This window comes from Schistocerca piceifrons, chromosome 5 (genome assembly GCF_021461385.2).
Source record: "Schistocerca piceifrons isolate TAMUIC-IGC-003096 chromosome 5, iqSchPice1.1, whole genome shotgun sequence".
NCBI lineage: Eukaryota > Metazoa > Arthropoda > Insecta > Orthoptera > Acrididae > Schistocerca > Schistocerca piceifrons.
Window position 1 is genome coordinate 492,131,982 of NC_060142.1, and position 19,198 is coordinate 492,151,179.

The 19,198-nt window shown below is 41.0% G+C and overlaps 1 protein-coding gene across 1 annotated transcript in view; it reads right to left on the minus strand.

Moving 5' to 3' along the window:
* Positions 1-19,198, minus strand: part of LOC124799101 — an 80,135-nt gene that overhangs the window by 47,371 nt on the left and 13,566 nt on the right. The window contains exon 2 of the mRNA XM_047262640.1: positions 3,111-3,422. Coding sequence (XP_047118596.1) covers positions 3,111-3,422 — 312 coding nt within the window. The remainder of the gene's footprint in view (positions 1-3,110; positions 3,423-19,198) is intronic.

The following is a 19,198-nucleotide window of genomic DNA, read 5'->3' on the forward strand; positions in this document are numbered from 1 at the left end:
AAGTCGTATTACTGTTCGTTTTTGGAGCATCACCTGCGACCAGCTTTGCGAAAGAAGCGGCGACACGTTCTGCGCAACCCACCCATAATTTTGCACGACAATGCGCGGGCACATACAGCGCAAGCGGTGGCTGCTCTTTTCGCTCGATGGGACTGGGAAGTACTGTACCATCGACCATACTCCCCGGACTTAAGTCCTTGTGACATTGTTTGATTCCGAAGATGAAGGAACCACTTCGTGGTATTCGCTTCAAAACTGTTCCAGAGATTCGACAGGCAGTAGACCCTCCAGTCGCATCATCAACAGAACAGGCTCCGCTAACGGTATACTATGTCTTCCACATCTCTGGCAACGGGTCCTATAAAACGCTGGTGTCTACTTTGAAGGGCAGTGACAGGTGCAATCATGTAACTCTTTTGTATCGGTTGTGAATAAATAGTTGTCACTATTTATGTTCCAATCCTTGTAGTATGTAATAAATGGGTGCATTTACTGTGCAATCCAGTTGTAATTTTACAATTAATACAACGCCCTTGCATCCCCTAGTTTGATAAGAAACATTCATGTAGTAATCTTGTACGAACATGGGTAGGTGGATGAAAACAATAAACTATAAAATTAAATGAAATTAATAAAAACAACAATCGCGTTTCGAAGACGGGGCGGAAAGTTAAAAAGACGCGACGCTAACCACGAAGCCACCATGTCGTCTGACTAGATCTCTCACTAAAAGGCACATAAAATGCCTCTAAAATACCTTGAAGACGCTCATATTTATTTATTTATTTATTTATTTTTTAGAAACGGTTGAATATCTGCGGATAAGCCGAGGCTACAGCCGTTGATAAAATATCGATATATCAGTACAGTGACACTTTATCCAGAAAGTATAGACATATACCTGTGATATTTTTTCTCCCCACATATCGATATCAAAATGGTAATATCAAGTGCCGATATTTTTATTTTGTGTTATTTTTTCACAATTTTCGGTAAATATATGAAGTTGTTTCGAAATTGTAGTAGAACATTCCGATATAAAAAATACCGACAGAAACTGAAACGTTTAGCTTCACCATGCAACTTTGACACTACAACTGTTAGGTCGCCGGCGTTGGCAGAAATGAAAAAAACAGGGGAGTCGACATGAAGTGTTCCAGATGAATCCGTTATGTGACAGAAACCGAATGATGGAACCATCTTACATCTTTTATTGTGCCACTTACATGCAGTTACTACTGTTAGCAAAGTTCTTATCGCCAATTGTGAACGTGCGTCGTTTTCCTTTCAATTGTTGCTTTAAGGGGGATAGGCAAGCTGCTAGCTTGTTGATGTGCAGAATATCTTTTAATTAATCAGTACTACAATAAACAGCTCTAAAACCGGCAGTGTATTTACAACGTGCAGCTGATATTTTTATAGGCAGCTACGTCCATACTTATTCCGTCGACATATCGATACTTTTCGATGTATTGAGAGCCAATAATGATACGTTTTAAATATCGATATACCGGGTTCCCGATGTTATTAAAAATATCAACAGACCTGTTGTTGTTGTTGTTGTCTTCAGTCCAGAGACTGGTTTCATGCAGCTCTCCATGCTACTCTATCCTGTGCAAACTTCTTCGTCTCCCAGTACTTACTGCAACCTACATCCTTCTGAATCTGCTTAGTGTGTTCATCTCTTGGTCTCCCTCTACGATTTTTACCCTCCAAGCTGCCCTCCAATGCTAAATTTGTGATCCCTTGATGACTCAGAACATGTCCTACCAACCGGTCCCTTCTTCTTGTCAAGTTGTGCCACAAACTCCTCTTCCCCCCAATTCTATTCAATACCTCCTCGTTAGTTATCTACCCATCTAATTTTCAGCATTCTTCTGTAGCACCACATTTCGAAAGCTTCTATTATCTTCTTGTCCAAACTATTTATCGTCCATGTTTCAGTTCCATACATGGCTACACCCCATACAAATACTTTCAGAAACGACTTCCTGACACTTAAATCTATACTCGATGTTAACAAATTTCTCTTATTCAGAAATGCTTTCCTTGCCATTTCCAGTCTACATTTTATATCCTCTCTACTTCGACCATCATCAGTTATTTTGATGCCGGCCGCAGTGGCCATGCGGTTCTAGGCGCTTCAGTCTGGAACCGCGCGACCGCTACGGTGTGTGATGTCCTTAGGTTAGTTAGGTTTAATTAGTTCTAAGTTCCTAGGGGACTGATGACCTCAGCTGTTAAATTCCATAGTGCTCAGATCCATTTGAACCATTTGAACCAAGTTATTTTGATCCCCAAATAGCAAAACTCCTTTACTACTTTAAGTGTCTCATTTCATAATCTAATTCCCTCAGCATCACCTGACTTAATTCGACTGCATTCCATTATCCTCGTTTTGCTTTTCTTGGATTTCATCTTATATCCTCCTTTCAAGACACTGTCCATTCCGTTCAACTGCTCTTCCAAGTCCTTTGCTGTCTCTGACAGAATTACAATGTCATCGGCGAACCTCAAAGTTTTTATTTCTTCTCCGTGGATTTTAATACCTACTCCGAATTTTTCTTTTGTTTCCTTTACTGCTTGCTCAATATACACATTGATTAACATCGTGGAGAGGCTACAACCCTGTCTCACTCCCTTCCCAACAACTGCTTCCCATTCATGTCCCTCGACTCTCGTAACTGCCATCTGGTTCCTTTACAAATTGTAAATAGCCTTTCGCTCTCTGTATTTTACCCCTGCCACCTTCAGAATTTAAAGAGAGTATTCCAGTCAACATTGTCAAAAGCTTTCTCTAAGTCTACAAATGCTAGAAACGTAGGTTTGCCTTTCCTTAATCTTTCTTCTAAGATAAGTCGTAAGGTCAGTATTGCCTCACGTGTTCCAACAGTCCTCACGTGTTTCAACAGTCTTAGCCGAGGCAAATCTCCACTTAGTTTGACTCCCCTTACACTGAGCAAGGTTCCTGGCAAATCGGGTGATGATGCTTGCCATGTTCACCTCGTAAGTGGAAATCTGTTCACACTAACCTTTCTGTCACACGCCTCTTTAAGACTGCTGCGCACCATGAAGGAAACTGAAAAGAGTGCGCAGTTTTTTATAGTTACCTGTTGTCATCCTCGTCGTCCTCGTCCCTCTCGACCTTGATGGCGGGCGTGGTGAGAACGAGTAGCCCATTGGTGCCGTGGCCGTGGTTGTGCTCCCTCTTGAGGACACTCGCTGCGGTCCCCACTTCCCGCTTCACCAGCGGCTGCACCCCCACGTCGCGATGCCTGCCCCCGTTGTGCATGTGGTGTTGCAGCCCGTTGCTGCTGTTGTTGTGGTTGTTGTTGTGGAAGTACTTTTGGGGCTGCTGCTGTTGTTGTTGCATCTGTTGCTGTTTCTGCCAGTCGAGGACGTTAGTCAGCAGTCTGATATACCTGCAAGTTGGACATGAAATCTGATTACGTGCAATACCCCCACACATTTCACACATCTACATATTGTGTTCTCGATAGGACACTGTACGTCGTATCGTGAAACTTCCCATGTCAGAATGCAAGGAAATATTCTACAAAGTACTGAGGCATTTGGAATCACTTCAGCCGATGTATTGCATCTTACTGGGTTGGTGTGTAAGTTCGTAGCGTTTTTCCTTATTAAGTAAAACAGATACACACAACGTAGCCTTTAGTCATCAATAATACAGGGTGATTTCTTCCACCTTTTACAAACTCTAGGGCCGCGCGGGATTAGCTGAGCGGTCTGAGGCGCTGCAGTCATGGACTGTGCGGCTGGTCTCGGCGGAGGTTCGAGTCCTCCCTCGGGCATGGGTGTGTGTGTTTGTCCTTAGGATAATTTAGGTTAAGTAGTGTGTAAGCTTAGGGACTGATGACCTTAGCAGTGAAGTCCTATACGATTTCACACACATTTGAACATTTTTTGAACAAGCTCTAGGGACTAATCGATGAGAGGATACAGAACAAAAAAGGTCTGATAAACTTACGTCCGGAAATATATTGTTCCCATGCTGAAGACCATTAATTCAATCATAATTTGCTACAGAGACTGCGGTCTAATACGCACTGTACCATGCAGCCACAGTTATAGTATGTGTTGAAAATGATTTACATGTGCCTCAACGCACGCATGAACCCGCTGTAGCATGTTCTGTCTCACACGTTCACATCGGCCAGGCTGCATCCGAACAGTATCAAAGGCAGCATGCATACGCTGCTCTAGTGTCTCCATATCTGGAATGGGCTCTGCGTACACGATACTTTTGAGAGGGCCCCATAACAGAAATCGCAGGGGTTGAGATCTGGTGAATGAGCAGGCCAAGCAAGTGGACCCCTTCGTCCGATCCATCGACCAGGGATGGCACGATTGAGATGTGTCCGGACGTTGACGGCGAAGTGGGCTGGAGCACCATCATGTACCAGCCAAATAACCGTTCGAATCATCAATGGCACTAACTTCCAGAGGGGGTGCAAATTCATCAAGAGACGCCGATAGTTGCGCCCTTTTAGGCCGCGTGGAAGGAAGACTTGGTCCCAAAATAGGGTCGCCAATTATCCCGACTCACACATTTCGGTTGCACCGATGCTGATGATTCGCTGTCATCATACCATGGGGGTTCTGCATACTATCCCACAGATGACTGTTATAAAAACTGAAGATACCACTATGCGTAAAGATGGCCTCATCTGTGAATAGGATGGATGACACCAATCCTGGAATCGTGGTTGTCTATTGAAGTAACCAATAACAAAACTGCTCCCGATGTGGAAAGTCCGTCGCCACTAAGTCTTGCATACCCTGTAAGTGATAAGGATAGTAAAAATTGTCATGAAGAAAATTTCACACAGTCGTCTGACTTACTTTGTACTGGCAGTACAACTGCTTGGTACTGACACGGCGCTCGCCTTTCACAGTGTTCATCAAATTTTCCTCCAAGTATGGTGTCTGCACATTTCAGGTACGTCCTTCATGACTTCCTGCTTCCTGAAACGTCCCTGTCTAGATAAACGGCGAAACACTGTTGCAAACATTGAATTTTGAGGTGGTTGTCGGCGGGGATAGGTCTCCTGATACAATTTTGCTGCACGCCGCTCATTGCCATTTGCCTTTCTTTAAGAAACAACCATGTCGTCAAGCTGTCGATTCGAATGCGGAACCATTGCGTACAACGCTATACCACATTCGCTACTAGGTGTGTCAGCAAGAGAAGTGACTCAGACACAACATTACCAATCACTATGGCAGGTAGGGCGCTAGGGCATGACGTATGAGGAACAGTACCACTCTCTGGGAGGAAACCATGCATACTGTAACTGCGGCTGCACGGTACAGAGCAGACCCTGTAACAAAGTATGATTGAATAAATGGCCTCTAGCATGGGCACCATGCATTTCCGGACATACGTTTATTACATCTTTTTTGTTCCGTGTCCTCTCATCGCCTCCCCCATGAACCATGAACCTTGGCATTGGTGAGGAGGCTTGCGTGCCTCAGCGACACAGATAGCCGTACCGTACGTGCAACCACAACGGAGGGGTATCTGTTGAGAGGCCAGACAAACGTGTGGGTCCTGAAGAGGGCCAGCAGCCTTTTCAGTAGTTGCAGGGTCAACAGACTGGATGATTGACTGATCTGGCCTTGTAACACTAACCAAAACGGCCTTGCTGTGCTGGTACTGCGAACGGCTTAAAGCAAACTAGAGTCGTAATTTTTCCCGACGGCACGCAGCTTTACTGTATGGTTAAATGATGAAGGCATCCTCTTGGGTAAAATATTCCGGAGGTAAAATAGTCCCCCATTCGGATCTCCGGGCGCGGACTACTCATGAGGACGTTGTTATCAGGAGAAAGAAAACTGGCGTTCTACGGGTCGGAGCGTGGAATGTCAAATCCCTTAATCGGGCAGGTAGGTTAGAAAATTTAAAAAGGGAAATGGATAGGTTAAACTTAGATATAGTGGGAATTAGTGAAGTTCTGTTGCAGGAGGAACGAGACTTCTGCTCAGGTGACTACATGATTATAAATACAAATTTAAAATAAGGGTAATGCAGGAATAGGTTTAATAAAGAATAAAAAAATAGGAGTGCGGGTAAGCTACTACAAACAGCATAGTGAACGCATTATTGTGGCCAAGATAGACACCAAGCCCACGCCTACCACAGCAGTAAAAGTTTATATGCCAGCTAGCTCCGCAGATGATGAAGAGATTGATGAAATGTATGATGAGGTAAAAGAAATTATTCAGATAGTCAAGGCAGATGAAAATTTAATAGTCATGGGTGACTGGAATTCGATAGTACCAAAAGGATGAGAAGGAAATGTAATAAGTGAATATGGAATGGGGGTAAGAAATGAAAGAGGAAGCCGCCTGGTAGAATTTTGCACAGAGCGTAACTTAATCATAGCTAACACTTGGTTCAAGAATCATAAAGGAAGGTTGTATACATGGAAGAGGCCTGGAGATAATGGAAGGTCTCAGATAGTTTATATAATGGTAAGACAGAGGTTTAAGAACCTGGTTTTAAATTGTAAGACATTTCCAGGGGCAGATGTGGACTCAGACCACAATCTATTGGTTATGAACTGTAGATTAAAACTGAAGAAGCTGCAAAAAGGTGGGAATTTAAGGAGATGGGACCTGGAACAACTGACAGAACCAGAGGTTGTACAGAGATTCAGGAACGATTGACAGGAATGGGGGAAAGAAATACAGTAGAAGAAGAATGGGTAGCTTTGAGGAATGAAATAGTGAAGGCAACAGAGGATCAAGTAGGTAAAGAGACGGTGGCTCGTAGAAATCCTTGGATAACAGAAGATATATTGAATTTAATTGATGAAAGGAGAAAATATAAAAATGCAGTAAATGAAGCATGCAAAAAGGAATACAAACGTCTCAAAAATGAGATCGACAGGAAGTGCAAAATGGCTAAGCAGGGATGGCTAGAGGGCAAATATAAGGTGTAGAGGCATATCTCAATAGGGTTAAGATAGATACCGCCTACAGGAAAAATAAAAAGACCTTGGGAGAAAAGAGAACCACTTGTATGAATATCAAGAGCTCAGATGGAAACCCAGTTCTAAGCAAAGAGGAGAAATGGCTCAATGGCTCTGAGCACTATGGGACTTAACATCTATGGTCATCAGTCCCCTAGAACTTAGAACTACTTAAACCTAACTAACCTAAGGACATCACACAATACCCAGCCATCACGAGGCAGAGAAAATCCCTGACCCCGCCGGGAATCGAACCCGGGAACTCGGGCGTGGGAAGCGAGAACGCTACCGCACGACCACGAGATGCGGGCAAGAAGAGAAAGCAGAAAGGTGGAAGGAGTATATCGAGGGTCTGTACGAGGGCGATGTACTTGAGGACAATATCATGGAAATGGAAGAGAATGTAGATGAATATTAAATGGGAGATGTGATACTGCGTGAAGAGTTTGACAGAGCACTGAAACACCTAAGCCGAAACAAGGCCCCGGGAGTAGACAACATTCCATTAGAACTACTAATAGCCTTGGGAGAGCCAGCCCTGACAAAATTCTACCATCTGGTGAGCAAGATGTGTGAGACAGGCGAAATAACCTCAGACTTCAAGAAGAATATAATAATTCCAATCGCAAGGAAAGGAGGTGTTGACAGATGTGAAAATTACCGAACTATCACTTTGATAAGTCACGGATGCAAAATACTAACGCGCATTCTTTAGATACTATTGGAAAAACTGGTAGAAGCCGACCTCGGGGAAGATCAGTTTGGATTCCATAGAAATGTTGGAACACGTGAGGCAATACTGACCCTACGACTTATCGTAGAAGATAGATTCAGGAAAGGCAAACCTACGTTTCTAGCATTTGTAGACTTAGAGAAAGCTTTTGACAATTTTGACTGGAATACTCTCTTTAAATTCTGAAGGTGGCAGGGGTAAAATACAGAGAGCGAAAGGCTATTTACAATTTGTACAGAAACCAGATGGCAGTTAAAAGAGTCGAGGGACACGGAAGGGAAGCAGTGGTTGGGAAGGGAGTGAGACAAGGTTGTAGCCTATCCACGATGTTATTCAATCTGTATATTGAGCAAGTAGTAAAGGAAATAAAAGAAAAATTTGGAGTAGGAATTAAAATCCATGGAGAAGAAATTAAAGCTTTGAGGTTCGCCGATGACATTGTAATTCTATCAGAGACAGCAAAGGACTTGGAAGAGCAGTTGAACGGAATGGACAGTGTCTTGAAAGGAGGATATAAGATGAACATCAACAAAAGCAAAACGAGGATAATGGAATGCAGTCGAACTAAGTCGGGTGATGCTGAGGGAATTAGATTAGGAAATGAGACACTTAAAGTAGTAAAGGTGTTTTGCTATTTGGGGAGCAAAATGACTGATGATTGTCGAAGTAGAGAGGATATAAAATGTAGACTGACAATGGCAGGGAAAGCGTTTCTGAAGAAGAGAAATTTTTTAACATAGTATAGATTTAAGTGTCAGGAAGTCGCTTCTGAAAGTATTTATATGGAGTGTGGTCATGTATGGAAGTGAAACGTGGACGATAAATAGTTGGGACACGAAGATAATAGAAGCTTTCGAAATGTGGTGCTACAGAAGAATGCTGAAGATTAGATGGGTAGATCACATAACTAATGAGGTGGTACTGAACAGAACTGGGGAGAAGAGAAATTTGTGGCACAACTTGACTAGAAGAAGGGATCGGTTGGTAGGGCATATTCTGAGCCATCAAGGGATCACCAATTTAGTATTGGATGGCAGCGTGGAGGGTAAAAATCGTAGAGGGAGACAAAGATATGAATACACTAAGCAGATTCAGAATAATGTTGGTTGCAGTAGCATGGAGAGCTGCATCAAACCAGTCTCTGGACTGAAGACCACAACAACAACATCCTCTCATCGATCAATCCGTAGCGTTTGGACCTGTTGGAAAAAATGACCATGTATATTCTTCACTATTTTCAACAGTCTGCCAATGGTGGGGTAACTTTTAGATACAGCTACTGTAAAAATCGCTTGGTTTTGAGGCGAAGAACTCGTCGAGCTATGTGCGAAGGGCATTTTCATCCGGTAAGGAAGTTCCTTCAAGGCTGTTCAATAAAAAGCGGAAAAGGTGACAATCTGTGGGCTCAGGATCAGGTGAATAACGTGGGTGCGAAATGACTTTCCAACCCAACTCCCGTATAGTGTTTTTTGTCAATTTAGCAGATTGGTGTTATCGTGGAGTGGCCTCACTTCACGAAATCTTCTTTGTCGTTGTTCCTGGATTACGTCTGCGAGACATCACAGTTGTTGATACCAAATGTCAGCAGTGATGGTTACACCTCGGGAAAGCAAATCGTAGTACACCACACCGTCGCTGTTCCACCAGTTGCATATCGTTATCTGTTGTTGATGCGCGATATTTTTGCGATTTTGGCTTAGAGCATACGGTACCCATACACCTGATTTTTGAACCTTCCCCATTAAATGCAAAAGTCGCACGATGCTGGAATGATCACAGTTTATCATATTTGCCAGCTCTCGAGAACACTGACATGGATTAATGTGGATTAATGCATTTAGAGGAGCTTCATCGAACTCCGAAGATCTTCCTAAATTTGGAGGCTCACTAAAATCAAAACAACCTTCCTTAAAAGGAGACAACCATTTTCTTGCCGTTCTCTGTCCAGTGGGACTATTAAAACTCACGGCGCAGATGTTGTAAGTAGGCTGTTTAGGTTTTTTTATTGGTAACGCCACCTCTGTATGAAAATCACTGGCTGTGCTGTGTGCAGTCTGTGGCTGCTTTGCATTGTTGTAATACTCGCCATTGTAGTGTTGGGCAGCGGCAGCTGGATGTGAACAGCGCGTAGTGTTGCTCAGTTGGAGGTGAGCCGCCGGCAGTGGTGGATGTGGGGAGAGAGATGGCAGAGTTTTGAAATTTGTCATGAACTGCTATATTTATATATGATGATATCAAGGTAAATACATTGTTTGTTCTCTATTAATATCTTTCATTTGCTAACTATCCCTATCAGTAGTTAGTGCCTTCCATAGTTTGAATCTTTTATTTAGCTGGCAGTAGTGGCGCTCGCTGTATTGCAGTAGCTTGAGTAGCGAAGATTTTTGTGAGGTAAGTGATTTGTGAAAGGTATAGTTTAATGTTAGTCAGGGCCCATTCTTTTGTAGGGATTATTGAAAATCAGATTGCGTTGCGCTAACAAAATATTGTGTGTCAGTTTAAGCACAGTCATGTATAATTCTTCAAAAGGGGACGTTTCATATGTCGACCCTTAGCCGAGGATACCTCACTGGAATCTTCTGATTTTTTGTTGTAGTTTGTGTAATTAGTGTAGATTTTGTTTATTGCTAGCTCGTAATTGTAGAGAAAATCTCCTTTGTAGTTGCAGTCTTTCATTGTTGTACAGTAAAACAGTTGTGGCATGCATGTAGATTTGCACCAAGTATTTCGCAGCTGCAATTAACTAGATATTATTTTCAGTGTTACGTTAATGTGTTCTCTTATTTTTGCTCTTCAAATTGTGCTTTTCTGTGTTGTCGTGTGAAATATTGTGACAATAATGGCGTGTGAAAAACGTAATACTAGGCTCCAAAGTAAACTGAGAAATGACAGTGAAAATGAAAGCAGTGTGTTAGCGCCACCGAGTAATGAATTAACTGATGTTCAAAGTAGTAATTTGGTAATTGTGCATAGGGAAATGGAGCGGGCTGCAAACAGTGGTGTAGACAGTGAAACAGGTAGTGAACAGGGAAGCATTATCGATCGATCGGTCGGCAACAGCTCGCCTCAGGAATCTGAAATGACAGGACACAATTTCGCAAATACTGTAGATTCAGGTTTTGCGTCCTCACCGTTTTCTCAAATAAGTCAAGACGCATTTTCTGCTTGTCAAAATGTGAATGTTGCTGGTGCCAATGCACTGCCGAAAAGCGTAGAGAAACAGATTCCAGACACTAATACATTATTATTGCAATTAATGCAACAAATGGAACAAAATCAGAGACAAATGGGACAAAATCTCAAAAAGTTAGACACAGTGGAACAAAACCTCAAAAAGTTAGACACAGTGGAACAAAACCTCAAAAAGTTAGACACAGTGGAACAAAATCTCAAAAAGTTAGACACAGTGGAACAAAATCTCAAAAAGTTAGACACAGTGGAACAAAATCTTCAAAAGTTAGACACTACACTTGAACAAACACGTGAAGATTTAACCACAGAGTTACATAACATCGAATCGAAATGTCAAAAGGTCTGTAATGACGTAAAAACACAAATCTGTGAGCATTTCCAACCTATTTTTTCGCGTCATGAAAATGTATTACAGAATCACGAAGCAGCCATAAAAGAACTGCAAACTATTGTTCATGAAAATCATGAGACCTTGCAAGCTAAAATTGACTCAGTTGCATCTACCGATTCGGTTACGCAACTTGCAAGAACTCAGGAAAACTTAAAGGACACAGTAGATACCCTGAAAATTGGTTCAGAAAGACACATGGAGGAAATAAGTACACTATCGGAGAAAGTAGCCGAACTTTCGGATCAGGTCACTAACTTATCTACAAAGGTAAATGATGATCTGAATGACACAAGACCCGTAGCTTTCACTGACACAGAAGAGTATGAACAAATAAGAAAATTCAAACAAAATCAAAATCAAATTAATACACAGTACAAAAGAGAAATCCGGGAAGTACAAGATCAGTTGACGCAGGTAATACAAGAATTACGTATTTCAGAGGACACTCGCGCTCCAATACGGAAAGAGGGACATAGAAATACGGAACAACCACAAAATAATAACACAGGGCATTTCGGAAGTTATGAAAGAAATTGGCAATGTGCACCGAATTTTGAGATGGAACGGCCGACACGACCTAACAATGACCGATATGCGACTCGCCGACATGATGATTTTGACTATAAGCTGTTCATTACTACACGTAAATTCAAAACATTTAAGAATTCTGGCAACGACATTCATCCACAAGCATGGCTCCATCAATTCTCTCATTGTTTTCCTCCCAACTGGTCGTTGGAACACAGATTAGAATTTATGTGTGGCTACTTAGAGAATGAACCAGCTGTAAGAATGCGATCGGTCATTCACGATTGCCACAGTGAAGGAGAATTTTACCATGCCTTCCTCTCAGCATATTGGTCTCAAGCCACACAAGACCGAGTAAAACATGGCATCATAATGATGAAACACTTTGAACAATCTGAATTTTCCAGTCTTGTCAAATATTTTGAAGACATGTTGCATAAGAATCAATATCTTTCAAACCCATACAGCCCCTCAGAACTCATTCGCATTTGCTTACTCAAATTGCCTGAACATTTACGACATATTATTTTAGCAGGACGTTGCAAAGATGACATTGAGGCTTTTCAGGGACTGTTACAAGAATTAGAAATCGACACAGACAGTTGTGGGATGCGAAAACAGGAAAACAATCACTACAGGTCACATCCGTCACAATTCCGTGACGACAGAAACAATAACTGGACACGACAAGTCTATTCTTACAACGCAAATCGTGACCAAAACAGACACCACCCACATGACAACCACTGGCAAGGTAATAGTAGTTACAGAGAAAGATCGCATTTCCGTAGTAATGACTATCACAGAGACAATCAGAGAAACAGACAATATGGGAACCAAAACAATTATTATCAAGGGAGGCAGAATAACTTCAGACGCAACAGTTCGGCGCACAGTCACGATTCAGGGAGAAATTCTCCACCACGTGACGGACAAGGAAGAAACTACGGAATCTACCGACATGACGACAGATGATATGTTCGTAACGACAGACCTGAATTTCATCAGAACTGGCGGTATTCTAACAGAGCTGGGCCCTCTCGGCAAGGCGAATTTCTAGAAGTTAGGTCTCCTAATTCCAATAACAACGCACGCCAACAAAGAGACAGACAATGACTCGCACAGCAGGCAGCCGCGTGCGCCCGCTGGCTCTGAGAAAAATAACATAGACGCTAACCTTGAGAAAAATTTTAGCATTCCTTACCGACGTATAAAACATGATAATTGCGTTGAAGTTGAAACTCTGCGTACTAGGAAGAGTAAAGGTTTACACCACATTTCACATGTAAAACCGTTTATTGAAAGATAATCTGCTTTTTAACTTTGTCTTTGCCATATAACTTTTCACTTTACATTACTAGTATGCTGTGTCAGACTTAAGAAACTGTTAACATACAACTATGTTTGAAGTTAAATATCCAGTGTAGAACCTAGGGAACATTTTTAAACAGAAATTACGAATGCATTGTTATAGTGAACAGACGACACAGTGTTGTATTTGTACATTCTTGCTTGTTAGTTGCACGATTACGTAACGACTATAAGGCTCACATACATAGAACATTTACCAGTACTGCTAATGAGATTTTAATGCAACATTTTGGTTTACTTGAAAATACATTCTGGGTTTAAAATACTTTCTGTGAGATACCAGACGACACAGTGGTTAGTTTATGTGACAACTACACGGTTTTATCACGACGCTACTAATGAGTGAAAATTTACAATGTTGCTTTTGCAGTGTTTCTGTTTTATATCTGCACAGTTTTCTGTTTTATTCTGGAAAGTAAAACAGGTTTTAGTAGTAACTTTTGTAGTATAGCTACAATGAGACTGCCTTTTCCGTAGCACAACAATACGTTACAGTACAGTACTTTCTTCATCACGGCAATAAGCGTAATAACTAAGACATTTATACGCAAAGCATTTCACTTTTGTGTATTATGAGATAAGTACATTGACTTCTGCAGAACTTAGCTTTCGGAGGATGATAACTACGACACATCCACACAGATTATGTTGCAACAAGACGCACAGTTAGCGCTACAGTACACGTATTTGAGTGATTAATTTTGTACTTAAAACATTTATTTTTAAAGATTTTTTGAATTACAAAGAAAGTTTTCCGTGATACATTTCATTCCATTGCTGTAATCTGTAACACCTGAGGGTGTAATTACATTAATCCTCAGGGGGGTATACGCCTACTTTGTGTACCATGTGTGTGGCAACCACAAGGAACCCTAGCTAATATGGTATTTGCTTATACAACTTCACACATCGGTACCATATTTCTCTAACACAGTATTACACAGCTATCTGATCATTTAACTGAGAGATAAACATGTTTTTTACTACGTCAGTGACACATGTTTACGTAATTACACCGTTGGGTAACTTCACACTTATGAAATTGTATTTTGTCAGTACTTTGTGAAATGTTCATATTTTTTCGGAACCATTGTGATACTATGAGAGCTTTGAATGTCGTATTTGTTATGGGATCATGATTTTTAAAGTACGTTTGAGGTAGATGACACTATTGAAATGAGCAGAGAATTTTTTTTAGGTTTTGAAATTATTGGAGGAAGCTACGACGATTTTGAGAGTTAACTAAGATGTTATGATATTATTACGACGACGATGTGTATTATACTGTTGAGGTATGTTTATGATTAATAAGATGATGATACCGTATATGAGGAGTTTGATTATGCTACGTATTTCTTATGATGAAATACTGAAGAAGTGTCGACGAATAAGGTAAGGAATAATGAGTAGTGATTAGGGACTCTGATTTGTGAAAAAGGTTGTTGGAAACCAAGAATCGTACTTTAAGAGTTATGAAATGTGTGTATATGAGTGAATGTATCACAATGCTGGCGAAAACTTTTTGGACATTGTTATATTTATAGGATTTTCTTTCTACAGATTTGCAACGCTAATTCTTGACCTGTGAAATATTTTTATGTGAGACTGTCACTGTAGCGGAAACTGCTGTCGTAAATATTTCCGTAAGAAAGTTAAGTGACCACCTGCACGTAATGCGTCGCGGGCACCCACCTGGGCGACAGCCACCCGAAAAAAAGCCATTAGCATTTCAGCGGCACAGGTAAAAAAAAAAAGAGAGGCCATTATCCTGGCTATTGACGTTCCTTTGTAGAAAGCATCACAAATATTACACGCTCATTACCTGAAAACATATGGTTACTCGTACTTTGTGCTAATTATTGAAATGCTTATGAATTGATGGGAAATATTCGTACATCTGCACACCTGATTATGACAAGTGTCTTTCTACGAGAGTTGAGAGCTACTGACTTACGAAATGCCACATGACTATTGAATGATATTTTTATGCTTTGGTTTGCGTAATTGCTTATTTCATTTGACATCTGTTTTCCAGCTGTGTTGCAGCATTGGTTTCATAAAATAAAATTAAATGCATTTGCTAATGTGAACACTGTCTGTCAACAGATCTGTTAAATAATAATTTTGTGATCCACATTCTTCAAAAAAGGAGCACTTGGAAAGGAAAGAACAATAATAAGGGACTAGTAACAGTAACTGCATACATAATATTCTTTTCAAGTACATGGTAATATTTCTTTTACAATAAGTTGTTGTGGTACACCACTTTAATTACTTAGACATTAAGATGTGATTATACATTTCCCTTATCTGCATTGTTATCTTTAGTGTACTATTTTTTCTGCTTGAGCTATGTCATGTTTAGATATAAGCTGCTGTTTGCCAGGCATAGTGCTACTGAACTTTAATTTGTGTTACTCTGCTAAGCCAGATTTATTTTTTTGTTTGCTGCGCATTGCCTCATATTAGTTGTAATGTTGAATTGCTTGGTAATTTAGATTTAGTGTAGCTTGCTTTGCGATTTTCCATTTTTTTTCATTGCTGTTTATATTAATTGTTTTATGTGATGCTGCATTGCCTCGTCCCTTAGTTTAGCATCTGAGCTCAGTAGATTTAAGTTAGCTTAAGAGGGGGTAGCCTATAAGAGAATGAGTTGCGATGAATTTGAAGAAATGCACTGAGAGGTTATACGAGAAAAGTACAGAAAGCAGGTATAGATAGGACTTTTGGAAATAATGAAGAACGAAGGGAGATCTCCAAGAAGTAAAGAAAGTTTTGTTTGCAAAATACTGCAGTAAAACAAACCCTGTCCTTTCCTTGTATTATTCCGCTATATGTTTGTGTACCCTTGGGTATTTATGTTTTTCCTGTATTTATATGTTTATCTGATAAGACTTATATTGTAGAATTTTTCTAATACTAAGCTACATTCACTATGATGAGGAATACTGTTATCCTCGAATACAATTGGCATTAATAATGTGTTATTTACTTTGTAAAGATGTTTAGACATTATTTATTCTGTTTTGTGTTAATGCTCATGTGTGAAGTTGGTGTTTCGAAAGTTATTCTGATCTTTTATGTATGTACTCATGTCATAATTCCTGTAACATTGATGTATATGTTTGTTTCTATTCTTTTGTAAAGCCCCTATTAACTACAAATGTTATCTGTATTATTATGTTTCAATGATGTTTCCTGTATCTTTGTAATTGTATTCTCATGTTATAAAATTGTACTTGACACCAGTTCATCAAATTAAGTAACTTGTGAGTTACATTTCACTGCACACATTTCTGTTGGTCATAGTATCTGGACAATATGTGAGAAGTAGGGACTGTTCGTGTTTGCACGTGTGATAATAATTCAGCAAGGGTCTGGATAACAGCATTGCTGGATCTAAGGACAATTCCAGAAACTTTGTGAGTGCACAAGTGGTGGTTTATGGACTTGCTATATTGTCCGCAAGGCTCTTCGATGGTGATTGTGCACCTGCACATTTGCAACAGATGGCTGCTGGCCGTCTCTACCAGGACTACAGTGGGTCTGCATCTTTGATGGCCCACCAATTGCTACAAGGACTGCAGTGGGTCTGCACCTCTGGTGGCCCACCAGTACCGTAATTTCTACCAGGACTACAGTGGGTCTGCTCTGTGATGACCTACCTACCAATATTCTTCCAAACTACGACTGACTCTGCTGTGGGTTTCCTCTGTTGTGGCCCATTATCTGTCAGCATGTCAAGAGTCAGCACTGTCTTTCCGTTGGAAGGACAACACTACTTCTTCAAGACTGCATGGAAATCCACTACTTCTGTGTGCATTTTCTTCTACTGCTCAGACTTTGAGAAAAACACTACTATTTTACCGTAATGAACGATCAGGACTGTCTTTATGGACAGTGAGAAAATTTGAGCTTTTGACCAACATTGTATCAATACGTGTGTGCATTTGATTTCTTTGTTATTGTAATTATGAAAAATTTTTGCAAATCTGTATTGGCCACTGCCCAATCCAATTTGTAAAATTTTTTGTGGGGAGCATGGGGGCTATGTAAGTAGGCTGTTTAGGTTTTTTTATTGGTAACGCCACCTCTGTATGAAAATCACTGGCTGTGCTGTGTGCAGTCTGTGGCTGCTTTGCATTGTTGTAATACTCGCCATTGTAGTGTTGGGCAGCGGCAGCTGGATGTGAACAGCGCGTAGCGTTGCTCAGTTGGAGGTGAGCCGCCGGCAGTGGTGGATGTGGGGAGAGAGATGGCGGAGTTTTGAAATTTGTCATGAACTGCTATATTTATATATGATGATATCAAGGTAAATACATTGTTTGTTCTCTATTAATATCTTTCATTTGCTAACTATCCCTATCAGTAGTTAGTGCCTTCCATAGTTTGAATCTTTTATTTAGCTGGCAGTAGTGGCGCTCGCTGTATTGCAGTAGCTTGAGTAGCGAAGATTTTTGTGAGGTAAGTGATTTGTGAAAGGTATAGTTTAATGTTAGTCAGGGCCCATTCTTTTGTAGGGATTATTGAAAATCAGATTGCGTTGCGCTAACAAAATATTGTGTGTCAGTTTAAGCACAGTCATGTATAATTCTTCAAAAGGGGACGTTTCATAATGTTTCCGACTGCCCTTGCTGCAGTCGCCGCGCTAGTGAACTCAAGCCGAGAATATGTCGGAAATGTTCCGATTTATCCATTTGGAAGTCCATTTTCTAGCGACCATAGCTCCACTCACTATCTCCAAGTCGCAATATGTAAACTCAGGTAACAAATAAAACGTGACTGTCGATAAATAAACCCAAAGCAACCGGTGTACCAACATGCAAAACAGAAACGCTGCGGACTTACGCACTGACCTAATACTTTTTTTTACTTATTTGCGTGTTTTACAGATAATTGTGATCTCTAGCAATAAGGTATAAAGTTTCCGTTAATTTACACATGTAGTGCTTTCTTCCCAGTGAACTCAAGCCTCCTTGAGTAGCGTGAGGAGCCTCGTTTCCGGGAGAGAGGGAGGGAGGGAGGGAGGGAGGGGTAGTTTTGTGACAGGTGAAAAAAATGAGGAAAAGCAAAGGGGATAGAGGCGAAGACTTATGAAACAAAATCATCAGGATATTCGAAATGAATGGCGTTGACCAACAGTTTACTGTGACATATCTCTAATTGATACAGAAACGCTTGTTTCTAGTTTTCCGCTAATTGATGGAGTTCATAGGCGTCCGCAAGGCTAAGGGGGAGGGAGAGAAAATGGAGGGGAGGAGAGGGGGCACCTACACTGCTCCCTCCCCTTCGCTCTGGACACTAGAATAGAGACAAATACATGTCAGTTCCCTGAGATATAAGATTGTATGTGTCGCATATACAATTTACTTCCTGTGTCACGACACGTCTCCAAAATGGTCAACTGATATACACAAAAAAAATGGTAATTTTAGATTCTCGGCTCCCTCTCTCTCTCTGGATACATTTCTGAAGACGCCCATGAATGGAGCCACGGGAGTAAATGCAAGGAACGCTAAAGCATACGTATTACGTTTCTTGTCCTCTTTGCTCTGAAACAGTGAAAAAGAAATCGTGTTATTGTTGCAAGCAATACGACATTGGGCTGTGTGTTATTCTATGCTTTCAATTCACACCGCGGAACTTCCGGACTTCGAACTTGGTCAGGTGATTGGGTGTCACTTGTGTAACACGTCTGTAGGCGAGATTTCCACACCCCTAATCTTCCTTAGATCCACTGTTTCCGGTGTGATAGTGAAGTGGAAACGTGAAGAGACACGTACAGCACAAAAGCGTGCAAGCCAACCTCGTCTGTTGATTGGCAGAGACCGCCGACAGTTGAAGAGGGTCGTAGTGTGTAATAGGCAGACATCTATCCGCAGCATCGCACAGGAATTCCAAACTGCATCAAGATCTATTGCAAGTACTATGTCAGTTAGGCGGGAGATGAGAAAACTTGGATTTTATGGTCGAGCAGCTGCTCAAAAG